Below are 18,124 nucleotides of genomic sequence, written 5' to 3' on the forward strand. Positions count from 1 at the left end.
AGTTTAAGATTTATCCAAGGGTTTAGGGTTTACCTAAGGGTTTAGGATTTAGAGTTTAGGGATTAGGGATTAGGATTTAGGGTTTAGCATTTTGCTGAGTACGTTAAAAATATATTTTTTTAATTACTACTTTTTTAATTTATTTATTTTTACTTTTTTATTTTAAAAATATAATATAACTTATAGTTTGAGAAAATATTTTGTTTTCTTTTTTAAAAGATTTCGAATATAAAATAACACAATCCTATTGGTTGGTGAACCTAGAGGTTCACCCCAGAATAAGAAGATAGTGGAGCTGTTGAAAGAGTGGGGGTTAGAGAAGAAGGTCTTTACAGTCACTGTCGATAATGCTTCAGCAAATGATAACATGCAGTTCATTCTCAAGAGGCAGCTTCGAAGAGATCTTGTGTGCAACGGCGAGTTCGTCCACATAAGATGCGTTGCTCACATCTTGAACCTCATAGTTCAAGATGGACTGAAGGTTATTGATGGAGCATTGGAGAAAATAAGAGAAAGTGTGAAGTTTGTGAAAGTGACTGAATCAAGAGAGAGATTGTTTCAGAGTTGTGTGGAGACAGTGGGTGTTGAACCCAAAGAAAATGGTGTGCTACCAGGGTTGGTTATGGATGTGGCAACAAGGTGGAATTCTACCCATTTTATGCTAGATAGAGCCATCATCTATAGGGAAGCCTTCCGCCATTTAGCTGAAATTGAGACAACATATCAGTTCTGTCCAACTGAATTGGAGTGGGAGAGGGTAGTGTTGATCCGCAATTTCTTGGCACCATTTGCTGAGATGACGAATTTGATTTCTGGTTCTTCATATCCAACAGCTAACCTATATTTTATGCAAGTATGGAATATCGAGAGCTGGCTGAGAGCAAATGAGTTCAATGGGGATGAAGTCATTAGTGAGATGGTGGCTTCCATGAAGCCTAAGTTTAGTAAGTACTGGGAGGAATACTGTGACATTTTAGCCATTGCTGCTGTGCTTGATCCGAGGTTGAAGATGGGATTTCTAGAGTATTGCTTCACAACTTTAGATGCAGCGACATGTAAGACAAAACTGGATCATATTAAGAAGAAGCTGAAGAAGTTGTTTGATGTCTACAAGAAGAACAAAAAGAAAAACATGGCTAGAACCTCAGGATCAACTTCTGGAACTGCAGCACAGACTACTTTACCAGGATATGATGTAAGCTCGTGTCATTAACTTAGTGTGTTTATGCTTTCTTAAGGTCTGATCATTACTGAATAATCTGAATTTACTGTTTTTATTTCGGTTTGCAGGCATACTATGCTTTCTTCTCACAGAATGCTGGTGGTAGTGGGAAGTCAGCCTTGGATAAGTACCTAGAAGAACCGGTTTTAGACATGATGGCCTTCAAGAGTTTGAATGTTCTCTCCAACTGGAGAGACAATGCTAATCGGTTTAAAGAGCTCGCATCAATGGCATGTGACGTCTTGAGCATACCCATTACCACAGTTGCTTCAGAATCATCCTTCAGCATTGGAAGCCGTGTATTGAACAAATACAGAAGCTGCCTTCTCCCTTCGAATGTCAGAGCACTGATTTGTGCAAGAAATTGGCTAAGAGGATTTGAGTCTTTAGACTGTAAGTTCTTGATCATTAGTCTCTGGTTATATCCTTAGATTTGTCACTGGTCTTGTACTTGAACCTGATAATCGAATTTTCTTAGGTGATGAAGTGGATTATGAACCCTTGGAGTTGGAGGAAGTTGGAGAAGAAGTTAATGAAACATGTCAAGTCTAAGTTCATGTGTAAGTCTACTGATATACTCGCTTGTCTTGGCTTCTTTGTGTTGTGTATGTTTGAGTCTGCTTATAAGTTTGAGACGTTTGAGTGATATGGGTTTTAGTGTTTGCTTATACGTTTGAGATTTGAGTCTGCTTATAGTTTGAGACTTTGAGTCTGCTTGCTAAAAATGCTTTCACATTGCTATCTTGTATACGTTTGAGACTTTGAGTGATATGGGTTTAATGTATTAGTCTAGCATGGTTTGAACTTGAGCACTTTGAAGTATTAACGTATTAGTCTCGCATGGTATTAACGTATTAGTCTCGTATGATTTGAACTTTGAGTGATATGGGTTTAATGCATTAACTTTGATTTGGTGCAGGCAAGTGACATATATGAAGTTGAGCACTTATGGAGTTTGAACTTTGAAGTTACGAAGTATGAACTGATGCTATTTTATTAAGTATGAACTGATGCTATTTATGTGATCTTTGAATTTATGTATTGTTGCACTTATGAATTTATGGATGAAATTTAATCTTATGAATTTATATTTGTATTTTTAGACTTAGAGATTGAAATTCAAAATATTCTTATATAGTCTTTAATGGACCCCATGGCAGCCCATATAAATATGGGTGTTAATGGATTTGGGCTTTAATGAACATGGTCCTTAATGGTTATGGTCACTCTTTGTCCACAAATAATAAATGGACAAATGGATATGGGCTAGTGGACATGGGCTCGCCCAGTTTACAGCTCTATTGCTGACGACGATAAAAATATTATTTTTTTTAAATTAGTTTTTCTCTAACTAGTATTTTTTCTAAATTTTTTAACCTTTTTTATTTTAAAAACATAATATATCTTGATAATATTTTATTTCTTTTTCTAAAAGATATCAAATTTGAAATAATGAAATCTTATTGGTTGGTGAACCTAAAGGTTCACCCTACGGAGTGAACCCAAGAATAACTCTTAAACATATGTTATGTGACCTTTCATTTTACCAGGTGGATCCGCCTCTTGCAAATATGTTCATGCAAACTTTATTTTTTTTTTTTTTTTGAACTGAATGCAAACTTTATTTTTTCATGCAAACTTTATCCTATTATAAAAACTTTGAAGTCTTATCATATATGTATTTATTAATGTAGGCTCATAGAATAAATAGTTCAGAACCTGAAGCTTCTACGTGCGTGCATGAGTTTGCATTGCTTTAAACCTATGCTAATTTTTATTTAGATTTATTCGACCGGTCAAGCAAGATTCTTAACTACTACAACCACAATAATTTAAGTTCGTTTAACTCTATTTAATGCCCAACACTTTAGGCGATTCATCTCTCATGATCATGTTTTGTACTCGTTTCATATAAAAGTTATATATTTCAATTATCATCATATTTAAAGTATGTGCGGTGTGGATGAGCGAAATTTAAGAATTTCAAAAACGAATTTATGTATATGCTGTCCAAAAATATGTCAAGTTTCTTAGATGCACTTATGACTCGTTGGAATCAACCAAAACGATCTTATACTATAATTAACCACATATATTTAAATGAAATTGTACTGCCATTTTACCTGTTAAATGTAAATCACTAAATTGATAAGCTAATTAAGCCAATACCAAACATTTCCTTGGTCATGGGAAAACAACATCTAGAAAGTAGAAACTTTGACCACTAATATGATAGGTGTATTTGATTGGCATATATGAGACATGGGCATGTGGGTATATACAGTATAGTTCACACAAGTTTAAATTATCATTATATATGTCTTATTATCGCCATAATATAAAAATTGATAAAGAGTATAGTATATACCATCGTTGTCGAAATTATCAGATATAAACTTGGGGTCCCTATAAACTTCTTAGGTTCCAAATAAATTAATTTGGCATATTACATACATTTTAAGTAGGGTGATATACGAATATAGATAATAATATTGATCAGAAACATTCTTAAGGAGAAGAAAATATATATAGCTAGGAAAATTAAGGAGGAAACTCTAAAGCAGTTGAACAAAAAGTTAGGTGAATATAGTTGGCCTTAATGTTATATACCCTTTTACTCATTCTTCTTCTTTCTTCCCTACGAATATCTTTATAACCTTTCTCGTCTTCTCATTCTTCTTCATCTTGATATCCCCAAATATATACATAAACAAGTCTACATATAGCGTGTGTGTGAGAGAGAGAGAGAGAGATCTAGCTAGATAGAGAAAGCTTCATACAATGGAAGGGGTCGACGACACAAACCCGACGTTAACACTAGAAGAGGGCGAAAACAACCCTTTTTCTTCCTTTGACGATAAAACATTAATGATGATCGATCCTTCCTTAATGTTTTCCAGCGATATGGGGCCATCTTCATCTTGTTCTCCGGCCAGTTTTCATATGTCTGCTCAGCCAGAGAATTTTCAACATGCTGAAGGAGGAGACGCGGTGGAGATTGGAGGATTAAGTGATCATAATAAGAATAGTAAAGGGAAAGGGAAAGAGAAGAGACCATCGGCGATGCAGAGGATTGCGTTTCATACGAGAAGTGATGATGATGTTCTTGATGATGGTTATAGGTGGCGAAAATATGGTCAGAAATCTGTCAAAAACAATGCTCATCCCAGGTTCTTCTTTAATTAGTTACATCTAATAAATTAATAATGTCGTTTTTTGACCAATGGTTTTCAATTTAAATGCTAGAAAGATACATTAGTAACGTCGTTTAAACAATATATATGTTTGGTATTGGCTTAATTAGCTTTCAAAAAAACAATATATTTGATATCCTTGAAGACTTGAAGTAGAATTTGACACACACACACACACACACACACACAATTGGTCACGTGTATATTTTGGTTGAAAACATTAGTTTAACAACCTATAACGATCGAAGCCAAATTGTGTTAGTCCCGTTGCTTTACGTTATTGCTCGTGACTTTGAAACTAGGGTGTTTATTTCGGATTGGTTTATCCAAACCGGTTCTTATATTAAATAATTCAAAAGAAAATTGGTACATATATAGATAACCAAAACACCTTGTCAAGTAAATATGTCATATCCCATATGTCATTTCCTTCGGTTGGGTTAGCTGCGGATCATTATGTCATATTCTTAATCAAAACAAAATATAATAAGATTCATATTGGTCTGTTTGTTTCGTTGTAGTTAACAACATTTATTGTCGACACATACATACATACTTGCATGCTACTCCCTCCGTTCTGTTTTAACTGACGTTTTACAATTTTTGTTTTGTCTCCATTTACTTGTCGTTTCCAAAAACCAAAGCAAAAGCTAACATAAAGTGACTTGTTTTACCCTTATACTTGTGAGTTGTCGTAATAATGATTTAGAGTTAGTTCATATATAAAAAGGTTAGAATAGGTATTTGGTTAGCTGCCTAAATATGTGTGAAAAGTTGTAAAGCGTCATTTAAATTAGAACAGAGGGAGTATAACTTATCCAAAATGTTTCGGCGGCATATCATTAATCCAAATAGTTAAATGTTAATTCGTTAACTTTTAATCGAAAATGCTAAATGTGTCGATGAATCCGTGATAATTGGAACATGATTTGGTTGTTGCTGTTCGTCTGGCCTAATTAAGTCTGTAGTTTAGATAATTGTTATGCATATCGAAAGTAATCCAAAATTTACTGAGAAATCAGCACTTAAAATTAAAAATGGATGTACTTATCTATTTTTGCAAAAAAAAAATTACTTAATCAAAACCCAATATTACAGGGATCTGGTTTCTGAAATTATCGCGAATAAAACCTCGTGTGATCATATGAATTTTTTTTTTTTTTTTGCTAAAAAACATATGAATTTTGTTGTAAAGATTTCACATACCTTTATTAAACTAGCCCGATAGCTTCATTAATACAGTATCATATATGGATTGATTCACTATTCATTTGTTTTGGCAACAACAAAAATATTGCAGAAGCTATTATAGATGCACCTACCATACATGCAACGTGAAGAAACAAGTGCAGAGATTGGCAAAAGATCCAAAAGTCGTCGTAACAACCTACGAAGGTGTTCATAATCATCCTTGTGAGAAACTCATGGAGACTCTCAGTCCTCTCCTTAGGCAACTCCAATTCCTCACCAGAGTTTCTGATTTGTGATTTAATGTTAATTAGTCATGTAATTAAAGCATGTTAATCTTGGTTTAATCATTTCATTGACCTCAGTCTCCCAAGGAAAAAAAATGTATAAAGCAAATTTAAGATTATAAATTTTCATGTTCATTGAGGTGATTTGTGTTTTATTTTTATTTTATTTTTCTCCTTGTTGTGTTGTGTTGTGTACAGAAGATGATCACATTTTCACTCTAAAACCGTTAAATTACATTTTCCGGTCAAAACTGTAAAATCACATTTTTCGTCAAAAGAGTAAAAATGCATTTCCTCATCAAAATCATAAAACTACATTTTCATCTCAAAACTGCAAAAGCCGTCAAATAACATTTTTCACCAAAAATGCAAAAATATTTTCCGCAAAAATCACAAAATTACATTTGCTTGCCAACAATGCAAAAAACACCAAATCACATATCCCGCAAAAACCGCAAAATCATTTTTTCTATTGAAACCGTAAAAGTACATTTTTCCGTCAAAATTATAAAACTAAATTTTCCTACCAAAATCGCAAAAACATTTTTCGTCAAAACCGCAAAACTACATTTTCCCATCAAAACCAAAAAACACATTTTACCGCAATCACAATTTTTGAAAGAAAAAAAACGTAAAACACATTTTTCCATCAAAACCACAAAAAAAATCTCATTTTTCCGTTATTTTTCCTCTAAAACTGCATAATTTTATTTTTTTCCATCAAAACTCCAAAATTACATTTTCACGCTAAACTGTAAAATATATTTTCCACCAAAACCGCAAAATTACAGGCACTACGATGGAGTCATTCATAGCTCCTAAAACTTAGGGAAAACATAGATAGAACAGAGACCAAATCATCTTATGTTTTTGCTAATGGGAGCCTATGAAGGACTGGGAGGGATCAAAGATTTGACCAACAAACAAAACAGTTCCAGTAGCGTCTTCTCTAATCAAGAAAAGAAATGGCTTATTAGCCACAAAATCTATCCTCTTCGGAGGTTCCATTCCAAGATAGCAGCCACAAGCTTCATCAGCAGTGGCAGCCGCAGCTTCAACGCCTGATTCATCTATCCTAATACAAGCTTTGTGGTACAAATTATTTGAATCCAGTCCCAACTGACTAAAAACCTCCGAAACCAAGAAACCGAACGAGATCTCAAACTTTGGGATTCTGAATGTCCCAACTTTAACTTCACAGCTCGGACTGTGAGCATCCAAGAATCCAGGAGTGGTTGCTATTCTCTCCACAAGATTATCCAACCCATCTTTCTTGCGGGGTAGATAGAAATACATAGCGAACGTGCGATTGGTATCACCACGGCCTCCCTGGAAAGGTAGTCTAGCAACCTTGAAACCGTCGTAAGCAGCTATGTATTGGTCCTCATCACTTGTCATGAATGGCACAGGCACTGTCGAGCCATTGAGAAGGTTAAACTTTCTCTTGCGAGTATCGTAGTCATCAAATGGGGTTTGCCAAGTGCCCTTGAAGTACAATGCGTTCGCATAAACACGTTCGGTTTCGTTTGTAACGGAACCAGGAGGAAGAAGGTCCTTGATGAGATCATTGGTGCTTTCTTGAACCCATGAGTTCACATCCATACGCACTTCTTCGGCCTTCAAAAATAAATAAATACGCATTTCATATTAAAACTTGCATTCCAAGATTCTATCTAACTTGTCAACGCAGATAAATTAGTAAAATTACATTTGATATAAAATCTACGAGTTTGAAAGCAGCTTTGAAGAAATTCTCCAATAGATATTTGAACTTATGGTCAAGGGAGAGAGTTTTCTCGATCCAGACGCCATTGACCGACGAGATCTCTGGCCCGCCGTTGGCGTTACCGCCAGTGTAGACGACGGAAACGATCTCGGTGAAGACAGCGTTGAGCTCATCGGTGGACGAAGACTTCAGGAAGCAGAGGATCTCATCGGCAACCGAGGGTTCGCTGGGAGCAGAAGCCACTAGAGTTAGAGCGGAGTATATTGAGGCAGGTGAAAAGACGATGTTAGAGTGTTTTTTGGCCTCTGAAGAGAAGACGTGCCTCGCAAGGAACATGGCGAGTTCGTTTTGCTTCTTCATAGATTCTCTCAAATCCATTTTTAATCTGCAACAAGAGGGAGGGAAAGGTGATAACAACTTGGGAAAGAAAGAGTTGACGTGCTTTTATAGTGAACGATTTGACATGAAAAGTTCTAAATGACCCAAAAGTCGTCGTACCAGGCCTACGAAGGTGATTAAATGTTAATTAGTGCCAGTGGTGTGATTAATTAATTAGGTATCAGTTTTGTCTTCTTTAATCAAGAAAAGAAAATGGATGATCTGCCACAAAATATATCTTCTTGGTACAACGACTCATTAAACTCAAAATAAAAAAAACATTCGCAGCTTCAAACCCGAATTCGATCTTAAAAAACTTTAGAAATCTTGAATTCACCAACTTGATCTATGCATCTTGGAATGTTTTCAATTCCAGTTTTCTAATTTCTTCTACAAAGATAACTAGTTTTCTTCTAATCAAAATGGAATTATGGTTTTGCCAAACTTTGACCTATCATCGATACAGCTTGCCGTTTTATCCAAGTTACAACGTCAGAGGAGAACATCAGGGTTTTCATTAAATGTTTTAGCGAAAAAAAAAACAACACACAGTGTATCTCACAGAATATCTAAGATTCACTCAAAGATACAAAAGATTTATATAGTCAGATATTTCATATTCACTCCGTGAGGGAAAAGATAGGAATACCCCCTTTGCCATAAGTGATCCAGAGCAGAAGAAGATGACTGTTTGATGATAATAACATTCAGCTCAAGTCAAGTGTCTTGAGCCAAGAAACATGATTTATTTTGTTTTCAGCCTTTTCCACCACCCTAAAGAGAAAGCGAGAACAATGATTTTGCATAAGATGGTATTGATTAAAAGACTTGACTAATTCTATCGTTTCATGCTTTTAAAAGAAGCTAACCTTGCGAGGTGGGGTTCCTCGCCTGCCATTCTTGCCAAACCCGAAGTTTCCTTTCTTTTCAGATGCTTTAAGGATTTGAAAAGAGCATGTCAGTGAATCATCCACACTCATCATCGCACCTGCGTTGTCAAACTCTCCACAGTAGTTTGGAGCCGAGAATATCGTAACTAGCTGCCTGTTTGCAAAGAACTCATACCCGTCTTCCACAACCTAAAGGGAAAATTATCAAACTTCAATGGGTTAAAACAACTTCAAGAATCTAGCAAAGCCATCATCTTTAGTAAACAACTAATATGGTCACGCCCAAATCTGTAGTACTAGCCTCTACTATGAGAAGTTAACCAAAGACTGCAGAATATTCAACAAATATAGTTTGAAATGAGAATACTTTACTAAAATACCTGATGAGCTCTGCAGATTAAGTCAAGGTCGTGCTTTTGAAGAAACTCCTCAACCTTATCAACCCCAAAGGTATAAGAAACTCCCCTGTCATTCTCTCCCCACCCTTCAATATCCTTATCCGGATCAGACCACAACAGATCACACAGCAGTCCATGATCAGGAATATCAACGGGACGAGCAATGTTCCTGATCTCATCCAAATGCTTCAACTCAGGGGATAGCCCACCGTGCATACAGAGAATCTTTTCATCGATAAGAGCAGCAACAGGGAGACAGTTAAAACAATCAGTAAATATCTTCCACACTTTAACGCTGTATCTCTTCTTGCACTCGTCATAGAACCCGTAGATACGGTTTATAGAGGCACACTCATGGTTCCCACGCAGGAGAAAGAAGTTCTCTTTGTATTTGATCTTGTAGGCGAGGAGGAGGCATATGGTCTCTACACTCTGCTTACCGCGGTCTACATAGTCCCCAAGGAACAAATAGTTCGCAGCCGGTGGGTAGCCACCGTACTCAAACAACCTCAATAGATCTGAGAATTGACCATGAGTATCTCCTGCCATCAACAATCAAAACAACACCGTTATAAAAATGCATCTATTGACCAAACAACAGAATCTAATGAAAGAAGATACCACAAATCTTGATGGGAGCCTCGAGTTCGAGGAGGTTAGGTTGACTGAGAAAGATGTGCTTGGCGGTGGAACAGAGATGTTTGATCTCGTCCTCCGTCAACTGCACCTGCTTCGTCGTCTTCCCTTGTTTGGCCCCCAATAACCTCTTTATCACATCATCCACCACACTATCTTCCATCAAAATGCCCCAAAAACCCCTCGGATTCCGATTACCGGATGAGATTAAGAGTTTTCTGTTTCCGACCTCCGGTTCTGATGATTACAACGTCTCCGATCAATAGTCTCTGTACGTGGGCGAAGAGAGAGAGGAGAGGATTGAGTTTTGTGTAGGGTGAGAAGACGGAGACCTAGACGGAATCGGCTTTAATCGAAGCACTCGTGCGGCTCGTGTGAACCGGAAGCGACGGCTTTGTCTTTTGACCAAATTAAAAAAAAATAAAGATTTAACGGAGTCTACACAATATAACGCCGTTGTTACATGGATAATGGATAAGGAATATATACTTAATTCATTTTTTTAGTTGCAATTGATGTTCAGAAAATCGGATTTCTAAAGGTATTTTCATATAACTTTTATAAAATATACATTTCCAAAAATATTTTCATATACATTGGATATTTGATTTAGGCAATATTTTTAAACCGATCCCTATGCGGAATTAGACAATTTGTTGGATTACTGGATTATTGGATCAACCGCAGTTTAATAAATTAATATTTTTTATATAATACTAATATATTAGCAGCCACTGAATAATATAAGAAAACTTTTAAGTTTTAAAAATTTATAGAAAATTACTTAAATTTAGCTTTTAAAATTTTATTTTACATACAAAATAACATAAAATAATCTAGACTATTTATTTTTTTTGGTAAAAAATTATGAGTTATGGCTTCTAATTAAAAAAATATCAAGAATTGAAATCTAAAAATATTAAAGAGAGTTAAAAATTTTAACCAGCCAAAAAAATTACAACCGGAACTGAACCGAAACCCTTAAATAAGCAAATGATTCTTGTATTTCTATTGTCAAAATAACTAAACCGGAACCGAACCGAGAACAAAACAGCTATCCACCTAAATATCCAAAAAAACAAGTTTCAGTTTTCTGATATAAAGTAAAATGTCATCAACCTCACACAAACTCATAATGGATAAGAAGAATGAGAATATTGTTACCACTATACCATATGTATATATATATATATTTGATTCACATATTAAACGGATATCTAAAATCGTTCTGATACTGGTTATAAGAATGATTTATCCAAAATAGTCGTAATCGAATTGTTCCTATTCAGAACTGAATGGTTTCTACCTAGAACCGGCCGAATACCCGAATGCTGAGGACTAGTTTGTTTTTTTTTTTGGCAACAAATACCGATGACTAGTTAAAAGCCTGTAACCTAGATATATTATTTTATTTGAAAAAAAAAAGATATGTTATTTTATTTAATTATTTACTTCAGAAATAAGTTTTTTTTTTTCTGAACAACTAAAGTTATTGATTTTAACGTGGGCCCGTACCTGCCCAGATGTTCCAACGGCCGCGATAGAGTTATATAAATCGACGGGTGAGATTGAATCTGCATCGAACGCTCTTATTTGGTGGTTAAAAGCGACCGAAGAGTACTTTTTTGGTTTTATTTTCTTCTCCGTTTCTCACTGAATAATCAGACCAAAAAAGTTTTAGGGTTTTTGCGGAGGTTTTGAAGGCTACAATGGCGGAAGAGCACAAACACGAGGAATCGATCATGGAGAAGATCGCGGAGAAGATCCATGGCCACGATAACTCTTCTTCTTCAGATTCAGATGACGAGAAGAAAGCGTCGTCTATCAAGACGAAGATCTTCCGCCTCTTCGGAAGAGAAAAGCCTGTCCACAAGGTCTTCGGCGGCGGAAAACGTACGGATCTCTGATTCTAGATAGTTTCTCTTATCGGATCTGGATTCTAGCTAGCTGATCGAATGTGAAGTTGAGCCTAGCCTAGGAGAACGATTTTGATTTGATGTTTACGTGTTGTTTTTTTTTGAATCAGCTGCTGATATATTCCTGTGGAGGAACAAGAAGGTATCAGGAGGAGTGTTGGGAGCTGCAACTCTTTCATGGATCTTGTTCGAGTTGCTTCAGTACAACCTCCTCACTCTCTTCGGCCACGTCTCGATCCTTGCTCTTGCTGTGTTGTTCTTGTGGTCTAGTGCTACTACCTTCATTCACAAGTAAGTTTATCTTTAGTGAGATAACCATTTGTTCTCCAATGCTGTGTTGAAGGCTGTTTGTTTGCATTTTTTAACAGGACACCTCCTCATATTCCTGAAGTGCACATCCCCGAGGAAGTTGTTCTCCAGCTTGCTTCTGGACTAAGGATTGAAATCAATCGTGGTTTTACTATTCTTAGGAACATTGCATTAGGAAGAGATCTCAAGAAGTTTCTTATGGTAAATACCTTTTTTTTGTTCAACATTAGATTGTTGGTTTCTTGTTTTTTTTTAACATTGGTATACTAATCTTTTTTTTCAGGTTGTTGCTGGGTTGTGGGTTTTGTCCAAAGTTGGTAGCTCATGCAACTTCTTGACCTTGATCTATATCGGTAATGATCTATAGAGTCCCTTGTTGCATCCAATCTATTAAGTTAGCATGCTATGTGTTTTTTCTGATATTTAACCCTTTCTTCTCTCTGCTTTCAGCAACTGTTCTTCTCTTCACTGTTCCCGTGCTTTACGAAAAGTATGAGGATAAAGTAGATCACTTTGGTGAAAAGGCAATGAAGGAGATCAAGAAGCAATACGCGGTGCTTGATGAGAAGGTTTTGAGCAAGGTGATGAGCAAAATCCCCAGAGGAGCCTTCAACAAGAAGAAGGATTAGAAGTTTCTCTCAGCATCATCATCATCATCTGAGTCTTCCAGATTGATAGATTAATCTCGAAGCATTGTGTTTTTACTTGTTATTGGAAGCTGTCTTGGTTTTAATAAACCCTTTAGTCTCATTCTGTGGATTTCATTTCGGGGTTTTAACCAAAATTTACACAACATATGAATTTGAAGGAACATTATTATTGTTTATTCTGTTATGGAATACCATCGTCTTCCTTATGATAGTCAAATATTTAGGATTTTGAATGTTGCACACAATTGGCTTTCAGATTTCCGAGATCTCTCAAGAGAGTTTTGCAGAGATTCTTTCCTGATATGTTTCGGATAATGATGGTTTGAGACAGGTTAATGATTTCCTTGATTCAGTTCGGGTTAGATCGAAATTGTTTCGGTTTTATTTTTATTTTTAGTTGTATTGAATTATTTGAGAGAAGTTTATTCAATGAAAATACTCAGAATACAAAGAAAGAGATGAGCTTAGAGATCATAGAGAAGGATTGAATCGAGCCGATGTTGTGATTTCTCTGTACAAGAAGATTGAAATGCGTCTGATTCCATGTAACATCTACAGCTTCACTATTCTCACAACGTGTTTCTACAGCTGTTGCAAGTGTTCTGTTGCTTTGTCTAACATTGGGAAAGAACACAAAATTTGCTTTCAAAAAACATAAAACACAATCGAGCCTAGAAACCGAGAGTCGTATCTACCCTATACAAATTACGAAAACACATCAAAGCATGACCGAGACTGGCAAAATACATCAAAACACCACATAAAAACTAAAAGACTGGTTAAAGTCTTCTTCTTGGGTGGACGCTAAATCTCAAAACCAATGTTAGTAAATTCTATGAGTTGTGTCCAATAGCTCCACATCTTCCAGAAGGAATTATTTTTCTTGCTCTTGAAACCTTAGTTGGAGACTTTTGCCTTTTTTTTTTATCTTACTCGGTGACTCATTCTTCCCTTCTATCCTCTTTAGAACCTTCTTTCTTCCTAATGATGCATATGTATCTTCTGTTGGCGGTGGCACAATCCCATCCTCATCAGTCTTCTCCCAGAAATTCATACAATGCACTGCCTCAATTGGTGTTTGGTACTGCATTCTCCACTTAAAAGTGAGATATCAATCATCCATGTAATCCTCTTGCTTCTGTTTCTTCTCTCAAATAACCTTAAGTGCATGACGGCAAGGCAATCAATACATACCCCCACTTCCTATAAGTGCAACTTTTCTCCAACATCTTGACTTTGTGTGCCGACTTCTTCTCCTTCACCTCAAAGATTTCATAACCACAAGGATATAGCTACAAAAGCTGATATTTTTCTGCTCTTCATCCACTCTCCATTGCTTTTATGATGATGCATCTACGGTTATGTTATGTCACTGGAGTTGCATGGTCTATTATCCATGTACGTCTTTCAACGTTACAACTAAGTTTCAAACATAGCTTATTGCTAACAACTGCTATTATGAACATCTCTCCAAGTTATTGTTCTGTGGAACAAAAACTAGAGCCTCAAATAGCGTACAACATCATGATGACTGTTACATTAAAACAGGCATCCGTCTTCGAATCAAGCCGTTTGTCAACGAAATCACGTCAGCAATGACGCCATGAAACCTGACCTAAAGCTAGAGTTGCAAGAACTGTATCCTAAACCAAAATACATAAGCAATTCAGATTTGCAATTTGCAAACAAAGACATCAGTTTTATTCTTATCATCATCATCAGAAGAGGAAATGTTTTGACAATTCACAATAACCTTAATTCAATATCTACAGGAAAGTAAGACATGGACTTAGATCCTTTCTTACTCTCTTAACACAAACCTAAACTAGACCAAACACAAGACTCGGAACACCTTCACTCTCACGTGCGCGAACATACTCCACGCGTACAGAATTAAAAGACTGAGAAGTAAACTGAAGACATTGTTAACTTACATCCACCTCTTAGACAGGTTGCTTGAGCCAGAGCCAGAGCCACCCTCTCTACCAGCCAACATCGCCATTATCAAACTTCCACCATGGACTCTTCCCTCTGGAGCCAAACCCAGTCCTGCTTCATACTCGTTGAGATCAATATCAGTCTCTGGAGATCCATCAGCACTTCTCGCTTTCATCCTATCCATGTTCATGTCTTGAGAACCACTAAACTCTTCCTCGTTATCTGTTTCGCTGCTGCTTACTCTTGGTTCTTGGCTCTCTGAAGCTACAGTCATTCCTCCGTAGACCCGGTTATCCTGAACCAAACTGTTATGGAGTGCACAAAGACCAGTCTTACCTCTAGCAAACGAGGTACAAGGACCAGAAGAAGATTGACCCGCATACTCCGTCTCGGGATGACCCCACGCACAACGCTTCCCTCCTCCATGCGCCTTGCAAAAGTCAGTACTGCCCTGCGCGCTTTTCCCACATCCTTCAGACTTGCACCTCTTTCCTCCACCGTGCCTGACGCAAAAATCAGTCCTTCCTCTAGCGCTCTTAGTGCATTCAGGAACCGCACATCTCTTACCGCCGCCATGAGCCACACAGAAATTAGTACCTCCATGAACACTCTTGGAGCAAGGATCACCCTCTTGAAATGCACATCTCTTACCTCCACCATGTCCTTTACAAAACGGCGTGCTTCCCTCCGCGCCTTTGGTGCAACCCGGGTGCGTGCACCGTTTCCCACCACCGTGTGCTTTGCAGAACATAGTGCTCCCTTGCGCTCCTTTCGTGCATCCGTTAGACTGGCATCGACGTCCACCTCCGTGAGAGATGCAGAGTCCCGACAGCCCTTCAGCACTCTTCGTGCAGTCCTCTCTTTGGCATCTCTTTCCTCCACCGTGCCTGATACAGAGCCCTGACCTTCCTCTAGCAGCTCGTGTGCAATCTTCATGGCTGCATCTTCGCCCACCTCCATGAGCTATACAAAAGTCGGTCCGGCCTTCAGCGCTTTTGGTACATCCTAGAAACTCGCATCTCCGGCCACCTCCATGGGCTTTACAGTAGACAGTTCGACCTTCAGCGCCCTTGTCGCAACCATGTCTCTGGCATCTACGTCCACCACCGTGGGAAATGCAACGGCCAGACGCGCCTCTTGCCCCCTTTTGACAACCTTCTACTTGACACAACTTGGAACTAGAAGAACTCTTATGCTGTGGCTTCAGCTGCTGAGATAAATCGGAAGTAAATGTACCCGAGCTTATTGGTGTTGTTGTTGTTGTTGTTGCCGAGCTAGATGACAGGTCCGCAGCAGGAATGATAATCTTCTTAGGAGCATGAGCTAGGAAGGAGCTTGTTTCTTTGCTTGATAAAGCTTGCAATGCAGGTGATGATGCAAACCCTGGTCTCCATCCACCACGTGACGTGGATCCTTCATTAGTTGCACGTAACATGTCCGCAAGAGTTGGAAATTGGTTCCCCTGCTGCTGCTGGACCGCAGTGATCTCAGATTGACAAGACCCTCCTCCTCCCCCAGAGAGACTCAACTCCAGATCAAATATTGGGGAGGGAACTTGCAACCCTTTCATTTTCAGATTAGCTGGTTTATCGTTGCCAAGATGGAGGGTAAAGTCAAGGTCAAGATTCATGGAGGAGGAGGCCTCCTCGATTTCTTTGGGAGAAGATAAAGTCATGGAATCAGTTGGCGAGCTCCCTTTGCTATCAGAAGAGCTTGAAGAGTGACCAAGCCTCAAGGAGAGTAAAGAATCGGCTTCCTGACCCTTTGATCCATCGATCAGATTCCATTTCCTTTTGATACCCTTGGTATTAGAGGCAAGGGAATCAAGACGCAGAGTAGTATCCGCGGCTTCTTCTACTTCTTGGACGTGAAGGGAACGGCCCAAGATGTTAAATACATTGGGTGAGGAGTTAGCAGCAAAACCAGTGTTGTGGAATCTGGCATCCATGGTCACAACTAGAGAAATGTGAAAACTTTGTAAAGAGAAAGAGCCAAAGCAAACGAGGGAGACTAGGCCACAGCAGCAGTAGAACTAAGAGTTAGAAAACCTTATAAGCATCTTCAGTCTTCACCTCCGCTTACAAATCCTGAAGTATCACACCGATCCATTTCTCAAATTAAAAGTTCCAAAACCAAAGGTAGCAGCTTTGTTCGAACACTTGCTCTCTCAACCACAAAGTTAATTAATTGTCAACCTCCACCAACGTATTAAGGTAGCAGCTCAACATCCTTGTGCTAAATAACAAAACAAAGAAAAGAGAAATGCTTTATTATGAGACGTTTAAGCTAAGCTATGAGATTGTTAATAAGAGAATATTAAAAAAAAAAAATCAGAAATTTTCAACGATAAATACAACAAATCATGGACTCTTACGATTTGCGTAATAGGAAAAGCATAACCAAGATTAGGTAGGAGAGATCAATCAATCAAACAGAAACACACAACGGAATAAACAGAATTCTTCAAGTTTCTCGAACAAGGAGACGACTCTGACTTTTTTTTATCTCAATCAAACCGAATACACAAAGGCTAAGATTATGTATTAAAAGATTATCAATCAAGGGAAGGAAGGAAGGAATACCTGAATTTTTTAAAATCAGAATTTCACGGCATCAAATGATTATCAAATCGCAATCAAATCTATTTCAACGAAAGGAAAATACTGGTTGACCAATTCTCTTCTTCTTCTTCTTTTAGGTTTTGTGAAATCAATCTAGGGATTTGCAGCGCCGTCAGTGAGAGATTCAAAGATGTATATATATAGGAGAAAGAGAGAGAGAAAGAGCTTAAAGGAGAGTGGAAATCATCGAATCAGGAACAAGGAGGAGGAAATAAAAAGGTTAAGGAGTCTACTGATGCCCACACGTGCCATCCGAGTCTTTAGCACGTGCCTTTTCTGTCTTCTTCCTTGTGTGTGTTTTTTTTTGGTTGAATTATTATTCTGATTTTTTTTTTGAAGGACTTATTATTATTCTGATTAAACTATCAAATTAAACATAGAAATAAATCAACTATTTTTTCTAAGCTCAGCTAAAAATTACTAACAATTAAACCTACTTTACCTGTCAAAATATTATTTGGTTGTGTCCTCCACTTTCCCTCCCATATTTTCCTATCCAATTCTTCTTCTTCTTTTGACAACCAAAAGTTTTATTTTTTTCTGTTTTATTGAATTAACTTTTTTTTTAAATAGAGGAATCATATGTTTTAAATTATTCTCATAAACGCATGTTTTTAGTGTTATATGTAAAATTAGTATTCATTTACTAGTTTATCCATACTAGTTAAGATTGATATATAAAAGAATAAAAATTTATTTAGATATTATACTAAAATGAAAAATATCATTTTTGAAAACAAAATCTGTCCGAATTTAAGTCAAAAAATGAAT

The 18,124-nt window shown here is 37.3% G+C and overlaps 5 protein-coding genes across 5 annotated transcripts; 2 read left to right on the forward strand and 3 right to left on the reverse strand.

Moving 5' to 3' along the window:
* The first annotated feature begins 3,601 nt into the window (after nt 1-3,601).
* On the forward strand, nt 3,602-6,030 carry LOC106378257 (probable WRKY transcription factor 56). The gene is made up of 2 exons (XM_013818416.3): nt 3,602-4,392; nt 5,717-6,030. Exons 1-2 carry the CDS (start codon nt 4,004-4,006, stop codon nt 5,901-5,903), a joined length of 576 nt encoding a protein of 191 aa, XP_013673870.2. The 5' UTR covers nt 3,602-4,003; the 3' UTR covers nt 5,904-6,030.
* Nucleotides 6,031-6,610: 580 nt separating this feature from the next.
* On the reverse strand, nt 6,611-8,247 carry LOC106364067 (serpin-Z1-like). The gene is made up of 2 exons (XM_013803714.3): nt 7,600-8,247; nt 6,611-7,508 (listed from the first exon to the last, which is right to left on the reverse strand). The coding sequence occupies exons 1-2, from the start codon at nt 7,993-7,995 to the stop codon at nt 6,765-6,767; spliced, it is 1,140 nt and encodes a 379-aa protein (XP_013659168.2). The 5' UTR covers nt 7,996-8,247; the 3' UTR covers nt 6,611-6,764.
* A 240-nt stretch (nt 8,248-8,487) lies between these two features.
* LOC106452581 (serine/threonine-protein phosphatase PP1 isozyme 3) lies at nt 8,488-10,390 on the reverse strand. The gene is made up of 4 exons (XM_013894732.3): nt 9,905-10,390; nt 9,266-9,825; nt 8,865-9,074; nt 8,488-8,769 (listed from the first exon to the last, which is right to left on the reverse strand). Exons 1-4 carry the CDS (start codon nt 10,080-10,082, stop codon nt 8,752-8,754), a joined length of 966 nt encoding a protein of 321 aa, XP_013750186.1. The 5' UTR covers nt 10,083-10,390; the 3' UTR covers nt 8,488-8,751.
* Nucleotides 10,391-11,501: 1,111 nt separating this feature from the next.
* Nucleotides 11,502-13,005, forward strand: LOC106452589 (reticulon-like protein B3). The gene is made up of 5 exons (XM_013894743.3): nt 11,502-11,812; nt 11,946-12,126; nt 12,204-12,345; nt 12,428-12,497; nt 12,595-13,005. The coding sequence occupies exons 1-5, from the start codon at nt 11,629-11,631 to the stop codon at nt 12,771-12,773; spliced, it is 756 nt and encodes a 251-aa protein (XP_013750197.1). The 5' UTR covers nt 11,502-11,628; the 3' UTR covers nt 12,774-13,005.
* Nucleotides 13,006-14,472: 1,467 nt separating this feature from the next.
* Nucleotides 14,473-17,557, reverse strand: LOC106452599. The gene is made up of 2 exons (XM_013894755.3): nt 17,315-17,557; nt 14,473-16,967 (listed from the first exon to the last, which is right to left on the reverse strand). The coding sequence occupies exon 2, from the start codon at nt 16,678-16,680 to the stop codon at nt 14,725-14,727; it is 1,956 nt and encodes a 651-aa protein (XP_013750209.2). The 5' UTR covers nt 16,681-16,967; nt 17,315-17,557; the 3' UTR covers nt 14,473-14,724.
* Nucleotides 17,558-18,124: the final 567 nt, after the last annotated feature.

This window comes from Brassica napus, chromosome A9 (assembly GCF_020379485.1).
Source record: "Brassica napus cultivar Da-Ae chromosome A9, Da-Ae, whole genome shotgun sequence".
In the NCBI taxonomy this organism is placed as follows: Eukaryota; Viridiplantae; Streptophyta; class Magnoliopsida; order Brassicales; family Brassicaceae; genus Brassica; species Brassica napus.